The 22,358-nt window shown below is 36.3% G+C and overlaps 1 protein-coding gene across 4 annotated transcripts in view; it reads right to left on the bottom strand.

Annotated features, from left to right (window-relative positions):
• The window catches only part of CERT1 (ceramide transporter 1), a 136,994-nt gene that overhangs the window by 46,515 nt on the left and 68,121 nt on the right, over window positions 1-22,358 (bottom strand). For all 4 annotated transcript variants that reach the window (XM_077139437.1, XM_077139436.1, XM_077139435.1 and 1 more), the window contains 4 exons: window positions 21,652-21,759; window positions 20,946-21,084; window positions 9,115-9,198; window positions 214-371 (listed from right to left, as the gene is read on the bottom strand). In XM_077139437.1, coding sequence (XP_076995552.1) covers window positions 214-371; window positions 9,115-9,198; window positions 20,946-21,084; window positions 21,652-21,759 — 489 coding nt within the window. The remainder of the gene's footprint in view (window positions 1-213; window positions 372-9,114; window positions 9,199-20,945; window positions 21,085-21,651; window positions 21,760-22,358) is intronic.

The raw sequence follows: 22,358 nt of genomic DNA, 5'->3' as shown, positions 1-22,358 counted from the left end.
TCATTATCATTATAAAATCATTAAATTCCTTTCAAGAAAGCATATTTTACAGTAACTGAATAAAGAATGGTATATCTCATTGAGAAAATGAGCCTAAGAAGCTCACAAAGTTTCCTTGAGCTCAATGGATTCTTCCATAAGAAGTTCGGTTTAAATGTTCAACTGATACATAAAAGCTAAAAAAAATGTGAAAGAAAGAAAAACTAGTCTTACCTTATCCAGTCTCTTTTGCCAGCTGTCCTCACGTTTTACCATTAATTCAATACAGTGAGAAAGTGTAGCAAGGATTCCAGCAGTAGTCGCTTTAAAAGTTATTGCTTCTCCTTTAAAGTCTATGCCATTAATTCCTTTTGGTGTTACATGTGGAAATACTGAAAAATAAAATCATTCACTGAAAATTTTTCCAGAGAAGAAATAATTCTTGATCACAACATAAGATTAGAAAATGTTTTGAAAACTACCAATTCAGAAGTTTTTGGATTGTAATTTTCCTCCTGTGGACAAACATTTCAAAATCTTCCAATTCAGGCTTGGGGAGCCTTCCAATTCAGGCTCTCTCTCTTTCTCTCTCTCTTTTTTTTTAATGTTTCTACTGTCAATCTTAACAAACAAATACATAGACATTCTTGATATACAAACATTCTATACATGGTGTACAACCAATGGCTCACGAGATCATCACATATATCTTTTTGAGTCCTTTTTTTCTTGATTTTTAATGTTCTGAAATCTATTTACGGTGCTATACCCAGTGAATCAAGTGGCAGAAGGAGAAACGCTTTTTTTTGTTTGCAATTTTACTGAGATGTATTCACACAAACCATTCAATGGCTCACAGGATCATCATATAATTGTACATACACCCCCATGATCAATTTTAGAACACTTTCATTAGAGGAGTAACACTTTTAATAATAATATTCTGCCAATTTAGAGAAGGACCTAATTATGGCAAGAACTACCTTATATTTTGAAAAATCTAGAATTTTAAAATATCTGAAGATAAACCATACAAATATAAAATTATAAAATTTTAGATAAACTTCCCAATTCAAGTTCAGCATCAATATTCAGTTAAAAAAAAAAGGCTCTAGTGTTTACATTTTATAACTTTAACTCAAGGAGAGACCTTGAATGAAATGAAAAATCTTAAAACTTAAGTGATGCAAGCAAAAGAGTATACTATCTTAAACTAAAGCCATTCTGAAATTCTTCCAGTAAAACATTTATAAATGAAATAATCAGTCTTCCAACCTTAAAGACTCATATGTAGATCTGACATCAAAGAAGTCATAAAATCTATAAAAAATCTATAAAATCTAAAATCTGTAAAAGAACAAACTGATAAACTGTACTTCATCAAAATGTGAAATTTCTGTTCTTCAAAAGGCATTGAAAGAAAATGAAGAGACTTGCCACAGACCTGGAAAAAAAATCTTTGCAGAGCATATATCTATCTGATAAGGGACTAAGACCCAGACTATATGAAGAGCTCTCAAGACTCAACAATAAACAACCCACCAAAAAACTGGGCAAAAGATTTGGATACTTGACCAAAACAGATAAAGATAGCAAATAAGCATACGAAAAAATAGTCAATGTCATTAGTAACTAGGGAAATGCAAATTAAAATCACAATGAGATACAACTACACACAGAATGACTAAAATTTAAAAAGACTGACCACATCAAATGGTGGTGGGGATTTGGAGGAGCTGGAACTCTCAATACAGCTGGTGGAAATGTAAAATGACAGAACCACTTTGAAAAACAGTTTGGAAGTTTCTTTAAAAAGTCAAACATGTATCTACCATATGATTCAGCTATTCCATTCCTAGGTATTTATGCAAAAGAAATAAGATATATTTCCATAGAAAGACTTGTGCATGGACATTCATGGCAGATTTATTTGTAATAGCCTAAAACTGGAAACAACCCAAATGTCCACCAATAGAGGAAAGGATAAGTAAATTGTGGTATAATTATACAATGGAATATTACTGAGAAATTAAAAGTAATCAACCATTGCCTAATGTAACAACACTGATGAACCTCAAACCAAGTAAGAAAGGCAAGAAAGAACACATACTGTATGGTTTCAATTATACAAATTCCTAAAAGAGGTACACTTACCCTGCAATGACAGAAACAGATCAGTGGCTGCTTGGGAATAGGGGCAGGGGTAGAACTGAGAGACTGCAAAGGGGCTCTTCACATGATGATGAACATGTTCACTATACTCGAACATATTGCATACCCCAGAAAAGCCACGTCTTAACCCTAAATCCAACTGTGTAGGAGCAGCCAATCATACCTCAATAAACCTATTTTAAAAGCTTCTGCTTTCTTTAGAAAACTAAAAAAAATTCTATAATTATCTTTTCTTTTTCCATTATTCTTACAAAATTGCTGTTTTAGTACAAACTATTATTTTTATTCATATTAACTTACAAATCAAAGTCATCCGTATTCTATATAAGAAAATGTGTTCAACTCTAATAATGAATCCTCACTGCTATTTCCTAACATATATATTTAAAGTCAGTACAAGATGAAAGAGCAACATGAGACATCTTTGTAAAAAATCTTGTAATACAGAAATGTATCTCCTTCAACTGCACTTACTACTTTCAGAAGCAGCCACCTCAAATCTTTTTCAGAATGATATGGAAGTTATATAATACAGTTCTTATCTTTCAAATACTTGAAAACAAAAATACTACATAATCTTTTTCAGAATGATATGGGAGATAAACAATAGATTTCTGAGCTTTCAAACACTTGAAAACAAAAATGTTAGGTAGCAAGGCCTCTGAAATAAACAAACGTCTCTCAGGTTATACCTGTTAAGGAAACAAAAGTCAAGAAGCAAAACATCTTAATTTGTCACCTACCAGGCTCTTCTAAGTATTGGTTACTTTGATTTTTTGCTCCAAGTCTCTTAAACCTTAAATTGTGGAACCTCAAAGTTTTTGATAATTTTAGATGAGCATACTTTCTAAAGTTGGTAGAATTTAAGACAAAGGATAAAGGGCCGTAAACAGATAAAATGACATACTTTATTTTCCTCTGGAAAAATAATACAATTCAATAAAAGGAAGTTGAAAAGAAGTTACCCTGAATATGAAGGTCACAAATAGAAGGAATGACAAAATAATCTACAAATCTAGATCTTTAAGTACTCAGGCTCTAAAGATCATTTTTTAAACGTATAGTTTAATACCTTACCTTACAAACTTCAAAAGTCTTTTAAAATACTAACACACAGATAATCAAGGGATTATCCTTAGTTCTCTGTAAGCTAACATGAATATGTCAAAAGAAAAAACAAATGTTGACAGAAGCTGAATGATTTGGAATATCCTCATTTCATGAACACTCTCATGTTCCATTTTGAATGGTACACATAGGAAACCTAAGGGGGAAGCCCCACAGTTAGGAATTTTTTGTTTTCTCACATGAAGCATTCCAAATGACCATGTGCAGTTGTGAATGTGTGTGCAGGCATGCAGAGGGGACAGAGAGATTGGTAGAGAATTCCTTCTGAGCAGACAGGACAATAACTTTGTTTAAATCTCTTCACTTTGTCTCCTAACTTCAAAGAGAAATCATGGCTGAAGACTGTGGTCTGGCATCAACTATACAATGGTCAACATCAACTGGTTTGGTACTACTGCTTCATCCCACAGTTGGGCAAAAACTGAATTAAAAATATTCTGACATGAAAAATTTGTGAGCTAGTTGAAAAGTGATCTGCAGGCCAAATTCTTAGATAATTAAAGAGTGAGCAGGTGCACACGGACTAGGGAGTGAGAAACACTATGATAGTAATCTAGTTTCCTAAGGAATGCAAAATCCATCAACACTAAATTTCCTCTCAATGAGCTTCACTCAGTATATTTTAATTTGATAGAGCAATTAATATTTCCTCCATTATATATAGTAGGTGACATGACAAAATGCTCTTGTATAGTATGCACACAGTAAGAACAGAGAGAGGTTGGAATATTGGTCAGAAAATCTGGCTAGAAATGTAGTTAAATAGGGATAACTAGAAAATAGATATGAAAAATCCATCAGATATAAAAAACTGTCAACATTCAATGCAATTTAACCGTTCTGAGGGCTCAGAGACAGGGAATTTTTGCTTTCCAGTGTAGGGATAAAGAAATTTTCAAAGCCAATCTAAACAAGAGGCTGGAAAAAATTGAATAATATTTTAAGTCACCTTATATGGCTAGTTTTCTTGTAACTGCTTTGAGATAAAATTCACATACCATAAAATTCACCCACTCAAGGTGCACACTTCAGTAGTTTTCAGCATGTTCATAGAGTTGTGCAATCATCACCACAATCAATTTAGAACACTTTCTTTGCCCCCTAAAAAAAATCTACTATCAACTAGCCAGTCATTAAATGTTCATATAAATAATGCTGCTATGAACATTTGTGTGCAAGGTTTTGCATGCATGCACGTTTTCATTTCTCTGGGATACAGATCTAGGTAGGAGTAGAATTGCTGGGTGAAATGGAACTATGTTTAACCTTTTCAAAACTCCAAAACTGTTTTCCAAAGCAGCTCTACCTATTTAGATTTCCACCAGCAGTGTATGAGGACTCCCCTATCTCCACATCCTTACTAGTACTTGTTACTGTATTTCTCTCTGATTATAGCCATACTAATGAGGATGAAGTGATAACTCATTGTGGTTTGGATTTGCATTTTCCTGGTAGCTAATAATGTCGAGGGTCTTTTCATGTGCTTATTTGGTCATTTGTATATCATTTTTGGAGAAATGTCTCTTCAGATACTTTGCTAATTTTTTAAAGGGCATATTTGTCTCTATTAATGATTTTTAAGTGTTCTTTAAATATTCTGGCTACCAGTCCCTTACTAAATATATGATTTGCAAGAATTTTCTACCATTTTGTGGGTTATCGTTTCATTTTTTAAATGGTATCCTTTGAAGCACAAAAGGTTTTAATTTAATTTTTATGAAGATGAACTTACCTATTTTTTCTTGTGTCACTTCTGCTTTTGGTATCAAATATAAGAAGGCTTTGCCTAACCCAAAGCCATGAAGATTCACTCCTGTAGTTCTTTTAAGAACTTTAGAGTTTTAGCTCTTATATTTAAGCCTATGATACTACCAGAAAATATATGCCTGGTTGATAGGTACTCTGGAAACAGGGTAAGACAAGGAGATTGGGCAATGCACCCTTTAGTATGCAGTCTTTCATTGAGCCTCTGGCTACCAGAACAATGAGCAAAACTATGAGGCTATTAGAGCTCAATAATCAGTATGTAAAATTCTATGTAAACAGTCCTACTGATAGGCCCATACCCCTACCTTTTAATTAAAAAAATTTTTTTTAATTGTGTAATACAACATACACACAAAGAAAGAATAAAAAAAGCAAAATTTTCAAAGGACACTTCAACAAGTAGTTACAGAACAGATCCCAGCATTTGTCATGGGCTACCATTCCATCATTTCAGATTTTTCCTTGTAGCTGCTCCAAAATACTGGAGGCTAGAAGGAATAATAAGATAATGATTCAGCAGCCATATTCATTTGTTAAATCCCATTTTCTCTGTTATACCTCCTCCTTCTCCTTCTCCTTTAATTCTTCTCCCAATCTAAAGGGATCTTTGGAGAAATGCTTGTTCTGACTTTTTCATGTAGAGAAGGGGTGTCCACAACTAAAGGATAGAGGGATGTAATTTCCTGATAATCCTGGAGAAGCTGGTCCCTCTGAGTTTCAGGATTCATCTTGACCTAGAGTATGGAACCTTTATTGAGTCTCAGTTCAAGCCCTAGGTGTTCTTAAGAGTAAACAGGAGTGATATTGATTGGGGTTTGGCAAACCATGGCAATTAGCACTATCTAACTGAAATTTACATAAGAGCAGCCTCTGGAACAGCTTCTTGACTCCATTTGATTTCTCTTGGCCACTGATACTTATTTTATTACACTTCTTTTCTCCTTTTTGGTAAGGAAGGTGTTGTCAATCCCACAGTACTAGGGCCAGACTCATCCCTGGGGGTCCTGCTCCTGTTGTCAGGGAGATTTTCACCCCTGAATCGCTTATACCATGCTGTGGGCGGAGGAGGGAAACAATTTTCTTGCTGAGTTAGGCTTAGAAAGAGAGAGAAGCAACATATAAGCAACGAAGAGACTTCTTGGAAGCACCTCTTAGGTCTCATTATGGGTAGTCTTAGCATCTCCCCTACAAAAATAAGTTTCATAAGAGAAAGCCTCAAAATCTAGGGCTTCTTTCTCTCTCAGCTAACATGGCAAGCGAACGCACTGCTCTCCTCCTCCTCTACGGTTCATATTCCCAGGGTATAAACCTCCTTGGCAATGTGGGACAGAAATCCGAGGATGAGCTGGGACTCAGCATCAAGGGATTGAAAAAACCTTCTCAACTAAAAGGGGGAAGGGAGAAATGAGACAAAATAAAGTGTCAGTGGCTGAGAGATTCCAAACAGAGTCGAGAAGTTATCCTGGAGGTTATTCTTACGCATTATATAGATTCCTTTTTTAGTTTATGGTGTATTAGAGTGGCTACAGGGAAGTACCTGAAACTGTAGAGCTGTGTTCCAGTGGCTACACTTCTTGAAGATGATTGTATAATGATATAGCTTTTGCAATGTGACTGTGATTGTGAAAACCTTGCGTCTGATGCTTTTATCTATGGTATGGACAAATGAGTAAAAAACATGGATTAAAAAAAAAATAATAGGGGGAACAAAGGTTAAAATCAATTGAGTAGATTGAAATACTAGTGTTTAATGAGAGGGATGGGTAAAGGGTATGGCATGCATGAGTTTTTTTCTTTCTTTTACTAGAGAGATGCAGTGTTCAAAAAAATGATCATGGTGATGAATATACAACTATGTGATGATATTGTGAGCCACTGACTGTACCTATGTCAAGAATGTTTGTTGTTTACAATATAAATACTAAAAAAAGAAAAGAAAAGAAAAGCCAGGGCTTGGCCTATTTTCTTAGGACTCTCCAATGATTAGGAGGATACCTGGGGTTTCCCAGATGGGATAGTTTAATAGTGTGTATGTATATATATATATTTACATATATATACTTTCCCCTTCAGTTCCTCAAGGGATTCTACAAATACTTTTTAATTATCAGTCCACCATAGTCTGAGATGTATCCTCGTATTATATTAAGCTATAGAGAATTACAAGACCTTGTTCCCATTCTTGATTTCAGGAGCTTGGGCTGTTTAAATGAGCTATCCAGAAAGGTTGATTTAGATGATGTGTCACAGAAAATTTTGGTTCTAGATATAATAAACCTCTCTGCTTTTGATCTCATATAGTAGCTGAAGGTCTAGAATACACACACTACTTTTTACCCTGCATTCTAATTTACCTTAGACCCAGCCATAGTGGCTTTGCTTTATTTGAAGTTGATCTCTTTTTCAGTTACTTTAACTGTTAATATGTATATAGCTATACTAACTTTCAGGTCTGCAGCCCTCCATTTCTGGGACCTAGCTGTGTCACAGAGCTACTCAAACTTCTAAGGAAATACCAGCTAATACACATAATAGCTCAGTGTCTTAGAATTCAGAAATACATCCCCAACTTCAAACCAAATATGGCTGCTATAAAGGCCCACAATCTAGGCTCTCACTTTTTTATAAGTATTTTCTGAGAAAGACCTTCGCATATTTGCTCTTTTGTTTCTGCCTTATTTTGTACAGCCCATTATCCCTAAAGTTTATTCAGTCTGTCCTGTGCTCCTCTATGTCCCTCCTTTTTGTAGCCACATCAAATTCTATCAAGTAAATGTGTCACAGTTTGCCAGTGTACTTCTCAGTCATTGTCACCGGCTCCCTCTACCTACCGGACCATACACTTTACCTTTTGCTAAGACTGGTATCCCTGAATCTAGAACTCTAGTTCAATTTCTACAGAAACCAAGGTTCTTTCCTGCTGATGAATGTAGGTTAGAATAACTGACATTTTTACAACTCCTTTACAATTTTTTCCGACATCAAAACAGAAAATCTTTGCTCCACTGAAGCAGATTATCATTGTAAAATTAAAATGTAACTGAAAGATTCTTCCCCAAATAATTTCCTAATTCCATAAAGATACATAAATCTGTATGACTAACTAAATTTCAGTGTTTCAGGACCAAGTTATAAGGACAACTTTATAATAAAAGGTTAATATTTTTCAGGATTGGGAGTTAGGTAGGTTATAAGAAAGGAGGAAAAAGCAATGATGAAAATAACAAGGGAGCAGAAAAAAGGAAAAGATAAGGGAGAAAGAAGCATTCAATCAATTCTCAAATATCCCAATATGAATTGCTTCTATACATAAAACATTCAAAAATGGTTTGAATATGTACAACAAAGATTTCACTCCATATTCTTTCATAATGTTAGCAAAGTAAGAAATTAGATAGAATATATTTTTTTTACAAAGCCTTATTTCTAACAAAACATTTTTAGGAATCCACTCTTAGTTTTTTTTTTTAGGATATGTCTAAGGAATACTGATGGCAAATCAATGGTCTTCCAATGAACAATCCAGAATTCTATCTAAAGAGTTACCCATTATAAATAGGGCTGCCTTTAATAAAATATATGAAATAAACCATCTTGCTCCTGGGTCTATATGCTATTATGCTGTGAAATAAAAGCTCTATCAGTCATTCTCCTTTAATCATATGGACTGTATACTTTTTAAACTCCATTTATCTACTGGAGCATGGAAAAGATGGAAAGAAATACACTCAAAAGACACAATTCAAGGCAAGTCCCATGTTTCACCCGTAGAAATCAATTTGTTTAGTACTAGAATTTTATTATGTCAAATACTGTGGAAATAAGTGGACTAATACCTGGAATTTAGCATGATCGTTAGATGGTGAACAATTATTAATATTATTAACCTCAGAACTCATACTTTACCTACATATATTTTCCTAGAAGAATTTTTCACTTGGGTTCTAGCCAGTTCTACTGCTTTTAAAAAATTTATTCAATCAGGTACTTATTCTTTGTTATAAAGTGACTTATACAATGCTAGTAAGTGTATTTTATCCAGTTGAGGGAAAAAAGTGTATTACTTACACTTTTCCTTACTGCCATTGGTATTATGAGAGAATTCTCCATCGGAACGAGTTGTAGGAAAATCATCTTCATCATCTTCTACCACTAAATAAAATACATTATTTAAGAGTATTAGGATAAAAGGACATAGAAATTAACCAGTTTATTTTTACTTTCAAATGAGTCAATATACTGTAGTTTCTGTGAACACAGGATCTTACTCATCTTTGTATTTTCAATAGTTAATAAGGTATGCTCAAAAAATATGCTGTGGAACACATTTAATACAATTATTTATTTTAAAAGTGTATCCATTCTCATTTGTGTAAGAGATGGCTAATGATTTACGAATTATTTTGATTTTTACTTTCAGTCTTTTCTTTTTTACCTCTGGACTATTTCTTATGAGAAACCTAGAAGGGTTGAGCAGGGAGAGGATTATCTTAGCCTAATTCTAAGAACATTTTTTCTTTTTTTAATATATATGTATTTTTTTAAATTAGATAAGTAGGCACAGAAAAAGCAGACAGTTCTCCCTGTTGAGCACAATGTTGGCTAAGGATCTTTCGTATATGTCCCTATCATAGTGACATTTCCTTCAATTCCCACCTTTTGAAGAATTTTTATCAGAAAAGGATGCTGAATTTTGTCAAATGCTTTTTCAGCATCAATTGAGATGATGATGATATGATTTTCCCCCCTTGATTTCTAATTGTGCTATATTACAACTGATTGATTTTCTTGTGCTGAACCACTCTTATGTTACTGATATAACCCCCACTTGGTCATGCTGTATAGTTCATTTCATGTGTCACTGGATTCGATCTGCTAGTATTTTTTTTGAGAATTTCTACATCTATACTCATTAAGGAGACTGGCCTCTAGTTTTCCTTTCTTTTAGCATCTGTTTTAGTTTGTTAGTTGCTGGAATGCAATATACCACAAACACAACTGCTTTTAAAAGGGGGAATTTATTAAGTTGCAAGTTTATAGTTCTAAAGCCATGAAAATGTCCAAAGCAACTAACGTAAGGCTGTAGTCCAATTTAAGGCATCCAGGAAAAGATACCTTGGTTCAACAAGGCCGATGAAGTTCAGGGTTTCTCTCTCAACTGGAAAAGCACATGGCAGGAACATGGTGACATCTGCTAGCTTTCTCTTCAAGCTTCTTGTTTCATGAAGCTCCCCCAGAAGCATTTTCCTTCTTCATCTGCAAAGGTCTCTGGCTGTGTGGGTTCTTGTGGTGCTCTCCAAAACGTTTCCTCTTTTAAAGGATTCCAGTAAACAAATCGAGACCCACCTGGAATGTGTGGAGTCACATCTCCCTCTAATCAAAGGTTAATACCCACAATTGGACCTGCCACATCTCTGTGGAGATAATCTAAATTTCCAGCCTACAATGCTGAATAGGGATTAAAGAAAATGGATGCCTCTACAAAATGTATCAGGATTAAAACATGGCTTTTATGGGGTACATAATCCTTTCAAACTGGCGTAACATCTTTACCCAGTTTTGGTATTGGAGTGATGTTAGCGTCATAAAATGTATTAGGTAGTGTTCTATTCTCCTCATTTTTTTGGGATAAGTTTGAACAGGATTAGTGTTAGTTCTTTTTGGGATGTGAGCCATCTGGCCCTGGGTTTTTCTTTAAAGGAAGATTCTTCATGTCTGATTGAATCTCTTTACTTGTGACTGGTTTGTCGACATCTTCTATTTCTTCTTCTTCTTTTTTTAACATTTTTATTGACAAAATAACATATAAACACAAACATTCTTAACATACCAACATTCCATACATGGTGTACAATCAATGGTTCAAAATATAATCACATAGTAGTATATTCATCACCATGATAATTTTTTAGAATATTTGCATAAATAAAAAGAAAAAACTCATACATACCATATCCCTTATCCCTCCCTCTCACTGACCACTAGTATTTCCATCTACCCAATATATTTTAACCTTTGCTCCCTATTATTTTTTTATTCATATTTTTTACTCATCTGTCCATACCCTAGATAAAAGGAACATCAGACACAAGATTTTCACAATCACATAGTCACACTGTAAAAGTTATACTGTTATACAATCATCTTTAAGATTCAAGGCTACTGGAACATAGCTCAACAGTTTTAGGTACTTTCCTCTAGCCACTCTAATATACCATAAGCTAGGAAGGGATATCTATATAATGCATAAGAATAACCTCCAGGATAACGTCTTGACTCTGTTTGAAATCTCTCACCCACTCAAACTTTATTTTGTCTTATATCGCTCTTCTCTCTTTTGATTAAGAAGGCTTTCTCAATCCATGATGCAGGGTCCTCATGAATACCAGGAGTTCTCTCTAATGTTGCGAGGAAATTTACACCCCTGAGAGTCATGTCACATGTAGTGGGGAGGGCAGTGAGTTCACCTGCCGAGTTGGCTTAGAGAGAGACCACATCTGAGCAACAAAAGAGGTTCTCTGGGGGTGACTCTTAGGCATAATTATAAGTAGGCTCAGCCTATCCTTTGCAGGAATAAGTTTCATAGGGGTAGACCCCAAGATTGAGAGCTCAGCCTACTGAACTGGCTGTCCCCGCTGCTTGTGAAAAAATCAGAAGTTCTCCAAAAGGGGAGTCGAATATTTCCTCCTTTCTCCCCAGTCCTGATGGGGACTTTGCTATTCACTGTTTGAATTACTGTGGGATATATTGAGGCATCACACTAACCTGGAGAAATAATATCTCATGCCCTATTCAAGATTCCATGTACTTCTGGTACCCAACTAAACTGACCATACAAGTTAAATTAGGTAATGCACTACCCAAAATATAATTTTTGCACCAAATAAACATCTCTTCCTTTGGTTTCACACAGAAAATGAAGTTTTAAAATATGGATGATATCATCCTTTACTCTGTATTCTGATCTACCCCAGTCCTATTCAGATTTACTTCATTCATATCTCTAGTCAAAGTCTAATCATTTTTTCAACTTTTTAAACAGTTTCTGTATGGGGTAGTGCTGACTTTCATAGCTAGAGCTCTAACTCTGAGTCTCAGGTATCACATAAATACCTGAAGTCTCTGGGAATAACCTGGTTATGTACTAGCAACTCAGTATTTCAGAATTTAGAAATAACAGTCCAATCTTCTTCTTCCTTTTTTTTTTCGCTTGAGCAGGCTCAAGGAATCGAACCTGGGTCTCCAGTATGGCAGGTGAGAATTCTGCCACTGAGCCACCATTGCACCGGCCATTTCTTCTTGAGTCATTGTAGGTTGGTCATATATTTCTAGGAATTTGTCCATTTCATCGAAGTTGTCTAGTTTGTTGGCATACAGTCATTCATAGTATCCTCTTAGGATTTCTAAAGTTTTTTCAGGGTCCATGGTAATGACTCCCTCTCATTTCTGATTTTGTTTACTTGCATTCTCTCTCCTTTGTTCCTTGTCAGCCTAGCTAAGGGTCCATCGATTTTATTGATTTTCTCAAAGAACCAACTTTTGGCTTTATTGATTCTATTGTTTTTCAGTTCATTTCTTTCTGCTTTAATCTTTGTTATTTCTCTTCTATTTGCTTTTGGGTTAGCTTGCTGATCTTTCTCTAGCTCCTCAAGGTGAGCAGTCAAGTCTTTGATTTTTGCTCTTTCTTTCTTTTCAATAGAGGCATTTAGGGCAATAAATTTCCATCTCAGCACTGCCTTTGCTATATTCCTTAAGTTCTGATATATGTAGTCTCACTTTCATTCGTCTCCAAATATTTATCACTTTCTTTAGCGATTTCTTGACCCACTGATTGCTAAGAGTGTATTATTTAATCTCCAAATAGTTCTGAAAGCTCTGATTCTTTTGTGGTTACTGATTTCCAGCTTCATTCTGCTGTGATTAGAGAAATTGCTTTCAATTATTTCAGTCTTTTAAAATTCATAAAGACCTGTTTTGTGCCCCAGAATGTGATCTATCCTTGAGAATGATCCATGAACACTACAGAAGAATGTATAGCTCTATTTCCTTCATCCTCTGTTTGGTTGTTCTATCTATAGAAAAGAGAGTGTATTGAAATCTTCCACAATTATTGTTAAAACATCTATCTCTCCCTTCATTTTTGCTAATGTTTGTCTCATGTACTTTGGAGCTCCCTGATTAGGAGCATAAAATTTATGATTGTTATTTCTTCTTGATGAATTGTCCCTTTTATTAATACGTATCGTCCTTCCTGTCTCTTATGACATCTTTACATTTAAAGTCTATTTTGTCTGATATTAGCACAGCTACTCCTGCTTTATTTTGGTTACAGCTTCCATGGAACATCTTTTTCCATCTTTACACGTTCATTCTATTTATACCCGTGGGTCTAACATGAGTTTCTTGTAAGTAGCATATGAACGGATCATATTTCTTAATTCATCCTGCCAATCTGTATCTTTTAATTGGTCAGTTTAGTCCATTAACATTCAAAGCTATTATGGTAAAGGCATTTATTGAATCTACCATCATATCCTTTGGTTTTTATTTGTCAGATCTACAAATTCTTTTCCTTCTCTTTTTATCCTTTAAGTTTCCTGTACTGGTACTCTTTAATTCTGTGCCCTTCTCCAGACCTCCCTCTCCAGTCTATTTTTTTTCAGCTGACAGACCTCCCTTCAGTATTTCTTATAGCGTTGATCTTTTGTTGACAAATTCTCTCAGTCTTTGTCTGTCTCAAAATTTTAATCTCTCCCTCACTTTTAAGGGACAATTTGGCTGGGATCTTTCAGGATCTTAAATATAACACCGCCTTCTTACGTCCACGGTGTCTGCTGAGTAGTCTGAACTCAATCTTATGTGGTTTCCCTTGTATGTGATGAGTCACTTCTCACTTGCCGCTTTCAGGACTTTCTGCTTCTCTTCAACATTTGATTAGTATGTGTCCTGAAGCAGGGGGCATCTTTGATTTGCATATTTGCCTTTTAAAAGGGTTGAGAAGTCCCCCCCTCCCCCACTATCTTCTCAACTAGTCTTTCTAGCCCTTTACTCTTCTCTTCTCCTTCTGGGGACACCAATGATTCTTATATTTGGGAGTCTCATGTTGCCCATCATTTCCCTGAAATCAATTCAAATTTTTCCATCTCTGTTGCCATTTGTTCTTTTGTGCATTCAAATTCAATTATCCTGTCCTCTAGCTTGCTTATTCTTTCTTTTGCCTCATCAATTCTGCTGTTGTGTCTCTGGTATATTTTTAATTTGGTCTATAGTATCTTTCATCTCTGTGATTTATTTTTCTACTTACTCTTTCAAATTTTTTATGCTCTTATATTGTCTTTTTGTTATCCTTTATGTCTTTAGCCAATCCACTGAATTTATTTAAGAGAGTTGTATGAACATCTCTGATTAGTTGTTCCAATATCTGTATATCCTCGGGTGTTTTGATTTGGTCATTTGGTGGGGCCACATGTGCCTGCATCTTCATATGCTTTGTGATTTTCCTTTGGCTTTGAAGCATTTGATTATCTTGACAGGGTTATTTTGAAAGTTGATTTCCTTCAGTCTTCTAAGGTTTTGTATTTTCTTGGGTTTGCACTGAAGTCTTGTCTTATACTTGGTTCATCAGTAATCACTTGCCAAATCAAGGCCTGGACCTCATGCAGGGATGCAATTCTACTTGAGGATCTGCTTGAACCTAGACAGATACATAGATTGCTAGACTGTACATTCCGTTTCTTCCCAGCAGATGGCATTCTTGGGCCTCCTCATCTCCTCTGGCCTGCCTCTCTCCAGGTGTGGCACCCAGAAATTCCAGCCAGGAGTACTGGTCCCAGTAGGTGCTGAAAGCCACAAACCCCAGAGCTGGGTCCAGGCAGTTTGCTGGGCATGGCCTCTTATCCATGGTGGAATCCAGATGGAGCCCACTCCTCCCATTCTCTGCATTCCAATTCTTCAGGTTTTTCATCGAGGACCTCCCTATATAGTGTAGAAGACCCTCTCAGGTCACTTGTACCTTGGGAACTGCTGTTCTGGTCATTTTTCTGTCACTTCTGTAGATGTTCCTTGGAGTAGGGGTGAACTCACCCTATCCTATTCCCTTGAATTCTTTCTTGTGCCATGGTGAAGAACTTGGAAGCCGAGATGCAGCAACCTGTTTGGCGAGCAAACTAGGAGACACTTCTCAGATCATCTGGATTTGCACTAATCTAAGCTTTAAGCTAAAAGCACAAATACCCAGGAAAACAGTGAGTTGGCTCAACATCATTGGGATGATACTAGACCATCCTTCTCCTTAGTCTTCAAGGACCCCAGGGATGCCTGGGGATCAGAAGTCTGATTCAATGGACCCAAGGGATCAGCACTCAGAACAACAAGCCAACAACCTGGGACACTGGGGACCAGTAGGAAAATCTACCTTTTTTTCCCTCTCTCTTCTTTGCAATTGGTGGTGCTTTTCTACTGCAATACTGCCTAGCAGCATTATTACCTGCAGGCCAGCCAACACTGGCCCATGAATAGGACAGTCAAATATAACTCTATCTTACAATTAAATCTCTTTTGTAAGAGTGAGGGAAACAGCAAGAAATTCCTCATGTACAGCTTTTATGGCCTTATATCAGGACCATCCCATGAAAGGCTCTTGCAAATGATGTTATGCCCAAGAGAATTATCAGGAACTTCTTCCTCATGACTCTACTTGTGGAAGGAAGCAAATACTCTAAACAATCCCCTTTATATAGTATCCCTCCCCTAAATTCTCATTTAATCTCTATTTAAACCCACTGCAGCCAAATATATAGCTTTTCTTCTAAATTATGCTATATCTTTAGCCTTCAGGAAACAGGAAACTTAGAGGACAAAATATCCCCAGGAGCTTGGTTTTAGACTTCTCTCCGGTGGGATGTGCAGTAGCACCTTCATAATGTAAATATGAATAGCTCCCAGGGAGAAACATCCCAGGAATGCCCAGTGACTTTACTCCCTATGTTTCCAAGTAATTGGGCTGATGCAGAGGAAAATGCCCAGTTCTGGCAGGTGTTGGGAAAGCAACACAGTCACACTGATGTTAATAAAGTACCACTCATTTCTTTTTCCAGAGAAAATGGGAAATACACTTAATAGGAAAGCAGAGCCCTCTGGTGGGACACTCAATTATGATATCATTCTCCAGTCTGTAAAAGATAGAGAAACTAGAAAAAAAATTGCCTATGCCCAAATATTTATAGCTCTCTATCAAGAGGAGGACCTGAGAGGGACTTGTAGCTTATTATGCTCATGTCTGAATTTCCACTAAAGGAAAATACCCATCTGTTAAAAGGCATTTAAAAATGTGCAGCCAACACAGTTAATTGTAATAAGCTAAAGAAATAATTCAGGAGAAAGAGGAAACCCCATTTCTGTTCTAGGGGAGACTAGTGGAAGCCTTAAAAAGTTACCAGTGTAAGCCTGGATTTCCAGGAAGGTCAGATTCTGCTGGGTACCCATTTATTTCATCAGCCAGTCTGTCCCTAACATTTGGAGAAAGCTGCAAAAGCTCTCCATGGGCCTGCAAACTCTCACTACTGACTTATTAGAAACTGCCTTTTCTGTCTTTAACAATCAAAACAAAGCCATGGAGGAGGAGAAGGGAAAGAGAGGTAAGCAAAAGAACAAACAGCTTACTGCAGTCACTGTTAACAGCGCCTTGTCCTCTCAAGGTCATCCAATTCATGGCTCTAAGCCTCAAGGGTCTTGCATCAACTGTGAGTCAAAAGGCCACTGGCCAAGAGGGTGCCAGAAACCTCAGGACAACCCTAAACCTCGGGACCCACTGGGGCTTACCCCAAGTGCCATCACCATGGGCTCTGGGTCCGGGGACTGCACTGTTTCCTGAAAGGGGGGGGCAGGACAGCACCTTGAGCCCTCCTCACAGCAAGTGAAGAAGACCGAGGGTGCCTGAGGATGCATATGCCTCTGCTGACTTCATATCTGACCCACTTAGAGGAGCCCCAGGTGACATTCAACTTGACATGTAAAATTATTAATTTCTTAATTAACATGGGAGCAACTCTGTCCTAAACTGCCACTTTGGGTCTATCTCACTTGGACTTGCCTAGTTAAGGGAGTTGATACTAAAGTCAAAATCAAAATCTTCACTACCCCTCTCCTTTGTAAGCTCAAGGACACTGTAGTGTCTGATCAATTTCTCATTGTCCTTAAAGTCCCACCCCTTTCTAGGGAGAGATCATCCCTCATTGGGGGCCACTATAAAACTAGTAAACCCATGTGGTTAGTGTTTATCTCTTGTTTGCACCAAGGCCACTACGAGATCCAAGGCTTCTTGGCATCCCAAAGGAAATCCTTAAGCAAATAAACCCATCCTTATAGAACAAAGGCATCCAGGGGTGAGCCCACTAAATAGCCAATGTCTATATTAAAATTTTCAGTCCTAAATCTTAAAAGACAAATTCTTTTGTATCCCTCTTCACCCTAATTCTCAATACCTATTTGTTTCTAAATGGCAAGAGACTTCAAGATAAAATTCCTGCCCTGCTCTCTTAAACAGTGCTGCCCCAAGGGTTTTGAAATAATCCCTGTATCTTTAAAAATGCCTTAGCAAGCAGACCTTACTGACCTCCAACTGCCTCAAAGTACAGTCTTGCAATATGTTAATTTTATGAACTAACATATTAATAGTACGAAAGTAAATTCTGTCTACTACAGTCAATACTAACCAAAATTGAATAGGCCAATTTATAATATTCTCTTTAAGAAGTTCTTGTATAAAACCATGTATTCCTACAAAACTAAAGTTCAGTCTTCTCTCTATTAAAATAATATAAATTGTTAGCCTACTCTTTTATTGTATAGTATAACATATATACAAAGCAAAGAATTAAAAAAGCAATACTTCTCAAAGCACTCTGCAATAAGTTGTTACAGGACAGATCCCAGAGTCTATCACAGATGACCATAAGATCCTCTTAGATTTTTCCTTCTAGCTGTTCCAAGATACAGGAGGCTAGAGGGCTTGAATAATTTATCATCACAATCGACTTTTTTCTTTCTTTTTTTGTGAAAAATAACATATATACCAAAAAGCAATAAATTTCAAAGCATAGCACCACAATTAGTTATAGAACATATTTCAGAGTTTGACATGGGTTACAATTCCACAATTTTAGGTTTTTACTTCCAGCTGCTGCTCTAAGATCCTGGAGACGAAAAGAGATAACAATTTAAATGATTCAGCATTTATATTCATCTGTTAAATCCTATCTTCTCTGTATAACTCCACATTACCTTTGATCTTTCTCTTTAAGGTGTTGGGGCTAGGCCATTCTAACAGTTTACTCTTAATGAAAGGTTATAAAGTCTTTCTTCACCACCTGAGTACTCTGTCTAAATGTCTAAGTTAATCATATCATCCTTTACTTCAAAAACAGGTTTTCACATTCAAAGAAAAATTGTTACAAAGGATTTGTTCTCTCACCTTGTAAAAGGTACAAAATGGTTCAACGTATTACATTAAAAAAGTGTATGAAAAGTATTTTGATAATTAAAAGAAATTTTCTATCCTATTAGCTAAATTTGCAAATGTAAAATGCTGTTCACATATTTAAAAATTGTATAAAATTCCTAAAACTTGACAATGTTCTATCCTAATACTTACCTGCATAATGTTAAAAGTTACAAATCACGGGAACAACAAAATTTACTTGTCAGTTACACTACTCTAAGGCTTCTCTAAAAGTCAAGGTGGTCAGCCATATGTCAGAACTTGAAAGGAGAGAACAAGGCAACTACACAAACTATGTTTCACCTGTTAACATAACTCTAGTACATGTGTAAAAGAAAAACAATACAAAAATTCTGTTGTAGTTTGTCAAATATTTTAATCTCTAAAAGCGGTTTCATTAACCAAAAAAACAGTAAAAGTAAAGTATGCAGTATTCAGTCAAACTACAACCAAAGCCCTGCCTCCAGGGACTTTTAAGTCAAAAAGCAGAGCTAATTTCCCTCACCTGAGCTCTAAAACAAAAACAAAAAGGCTAAATCTTTACATTTAGTCTTCTACGTTCATGGAGCAATGTGAAAAGAGAAAGACCTTTTCACAAAAGAGAGAACCCCAATTAATGCTGCTCCAAAATACTCAATCTCTTAAATGCTGTGATTTTACCATCAGAAAAATAGTGGTAATTTTTGCCCTGGCCATTAAAAACATAATACTAAATTTTTCAAGTAAATATCTGGGCCAGCACGGCAGCAGCTCAATCATTCAAACCCCTTCTAAACCTCATTATTTTTTGTTTATGCTGTATGGTGGTGGGGGTCACATTTCATTCTTTTTCCATGTGACTATCCCTAAACCTTATTCTTGCACCCCTTAACTGTCTCTCTTATTCCCCAGTTAAGCAGGAGCAGGTCTCCCAGCTAGAATTCACTGTTAGACCTAAATAATGGCCATTTCCTTCCCTCCTCCCCAGTCTCTCTTGGCTAATGCGTCTTTGGCCCACTCACTTCTACCCTTCTCTTGCTATGGGTGGCCCTTGCATTTTTAACTTCTCACCAAGCTTATTTCTTACAGACTAAAAGCCTTTCACACCAATGCGGATGCAAAGACTTTCAGTTGTTTTAACCACCTGTCTCCACTTAAATGAGAAACCGAAACAGCTCTATGTACTATTAGGCAGGTCCTAAAGACTCTGACAAGCAGGAAGCAGCTACAGAAAACAGGTCCTCATCCTTCAGCAACCCTTAAGATTTAGGGTGAGAACTCTCTGACGGGGAAATTGAGGTAGGCTAGAAGAGGGAAAGAAAAAAATATGAGGGAGCCCTTGTGCAACAGTGGTTAATCAAGGTCAGGAGAGCCCATGTCTTGGACAGACAACCTGCTTAGGGCTATCCACTTACAGGAAAACACCAGGCAGCGGCAGCTGACCCACCCACCTGGAGCCAAATGACCCCCATCTAGGTGAGTCCTCTATAGAGAAGGGTGGAGGCAACTAACCCACCCAAATGCACTATATACCACTAGGCACCACCCTGGAGAGAAGGGAGGAGAAGAGAAAGCCCCGAACAAGGAAGTGTGTGTGTGTGGGGGGACGGGCGGGGTAAGTAAAGCTAATCTATAAAAGCAAATGGCCCCACATTGTTTCTTGGCCTCTCATTTCTTTTCCTGCAAGAGTGCCCATATGTTCTCTCACATATGTATTCAAAGAATTTTCTATCTGCTTACTTAAAAAAAAAAAGAGTAAGTTAACTGAAGACCCTCTCTTTAAAATAAAGAACACATTCAAAGTTATTTAAAAATTTATATTTGGCTCCATTATTGATTTCTTTTTCTATGAGAAAACAGAGGAAAGGAGGAAGGAAGAAAGGAATAGAGGGAGGGAGGAAGGGAAGGAGAGGATAAAGTGAGAGAAAAGGAGAAATAAAGAAAAGGAGAGAAAGAAAGTAGGAAGAGAAAAGGAAAAGGGGGAAGAGAGAGAGGAGGAGAGAGGGAGGAAGAGTTGGGGATGGGGAAAGGAGGAGAGAAGAAAATAGAATGGGAGAGTTAGGAAGGGAAAGAGATGGACTGATTCCATATCTGGAGGATTTAACAATACTTGCCTCTAGGATTCATCATGGGGTAACTATTAGACATAATAATGTGAAATGTCCCATTACCGATATGATATATACTATATATTTTTAAGGAAATAAAGAGTATCATCTGACAATATTAAATGGATCATAAATGAATTACCATGTTATGAAAGTACCCAAGTAATATAGACACTGAAATCAGTTACATTGGGAATTTGCAGCAAAGTGACTAAACTACCCTTATCACTTAAAGACATCATTACCCTTTAAGATCAAGAGGCTTTAAATCCATTCATTCTCCAAGAAAAAATAGCTGTAATAGCCTAATTAACCTTTATCCCTTTGAAGTTCATCCTTGGATACAGCATCAGCACAGGCATCAAAGTATTTCTGCAGAGTATCAACTTGTCTACATAAAATGTCTCTAAAGGTTTCCATTTCAGCCAATTTCTCACGTAAACTGTGGCCTTTCTGCAAAACATACAAAAAAGGGGATGTCTTTTCAATGGAACAGTCAATGTCATCTATGGGATCCTTATGGGGGTGTTATCTGGTCATTTAGAAGTCTTTGACTTTCATTACATTTGAACTCTCTAACATTTCTCAATAGTTGAAAACTGAGAGTAATGTAAAAGATTTTTGTCCATAGAGAAACAAATGAGCTTTGTCCAGTGGAGATGCACTGATTTTCATCTGTGAAATGAAAATTCTGACCAGTTTTGTATATATTAGCAAATTCATTTCAGCATTCTTCATTGCCTATATATGTGTCTGTTCTTCAAATTCTCCTATGAAACATTTTTTTTCTTTACATCTTACCTCGTTAATTAACAAATGAAATAAAATCTTTGACCCTGTTCATTTTATATTTGTATGAATTAATATTTTACTCCTTAAAATTTTAATCTGTAACAACTTCAAACAGGTTACTTTGCAGAAAAGTTCTTTTAAAAAAGCTATCAGATAAGTTCTGTTCACAGCATTCAATACTAAATTCACTCAATTTATGTTGCCTTAAAAGCAATGATAACCACAAACCTTGAATGAAGACGTGGATGTTGCAGAATAGCCACTTGCTCCAGATACCAGTGACACCATTGAGCCATGTCGACGCAAGCTGGATTCAGATCCATATCCAGATTCAGTCTAAAAAAAAAGTAAACTACATGAAAAAAATCAAAAAAAAAAATGTTTAAGAGAAAACAAAAGTTTTCCTATAAAATAGTATGATTACTAAAACAATAATTAGTAATTTGGGTTCACACAAGAAATATAAACAACCTACTGGCATTAAGCAATGCTTTTTCAACTCCTAATTGCAGTTTAATTTAGAAATTTACTACCTACCTATTATCTACTTGGATAGTGGACTGTAAGTGTAGTAACAGGAGAACTTTTGGTACTACTTCTTTAAACTGTGAATCACAAACTTTGACACAGCTCAAAAACCACTGTCTCAAAGAAACCTTTCCTATTGTACTAGGCAGTTTGACCCTGCAATTTGTTCTCAACCAGTCTTACCACAACATGACTACTGCATTTACCATCCAATTAGAGTAGTTTATATTTTATAATTACTACTGGACTTGAGCTTCTGGAAGCAGATTATAACTTTTTCTTTTTTGTAGCTACCTTAGAAGCTCATGCCACAATGGCAGTTTCCAATTTTTCTTGTCTTTAAGTAATCACACCATAGAAGATAACTGGATTCCTGGATGTTGGGACAGAATTAAGACTCAGCATTG

Source organism: Tamandua tetradactyla, chromosome 21, assembly GCF_023851605.1.
Source record: "Tamandua tetradactyla isolate mTamTet1 chromosome 21, mTamTet1.pri, whole genome shotgun sequence".
NCBI classification, from domain to species: domain Eukaryota; kingdom Metazoa; phylum Chordata; class Mammalia; order Pilosa; family Myrmecophagidae; genus Tamandua; species Tamandua tetradactyla.
Note: the sequence above shows the minus strand (reverse complement) of the source record. Positions and strands in the feature narration are given on the sequence as shown.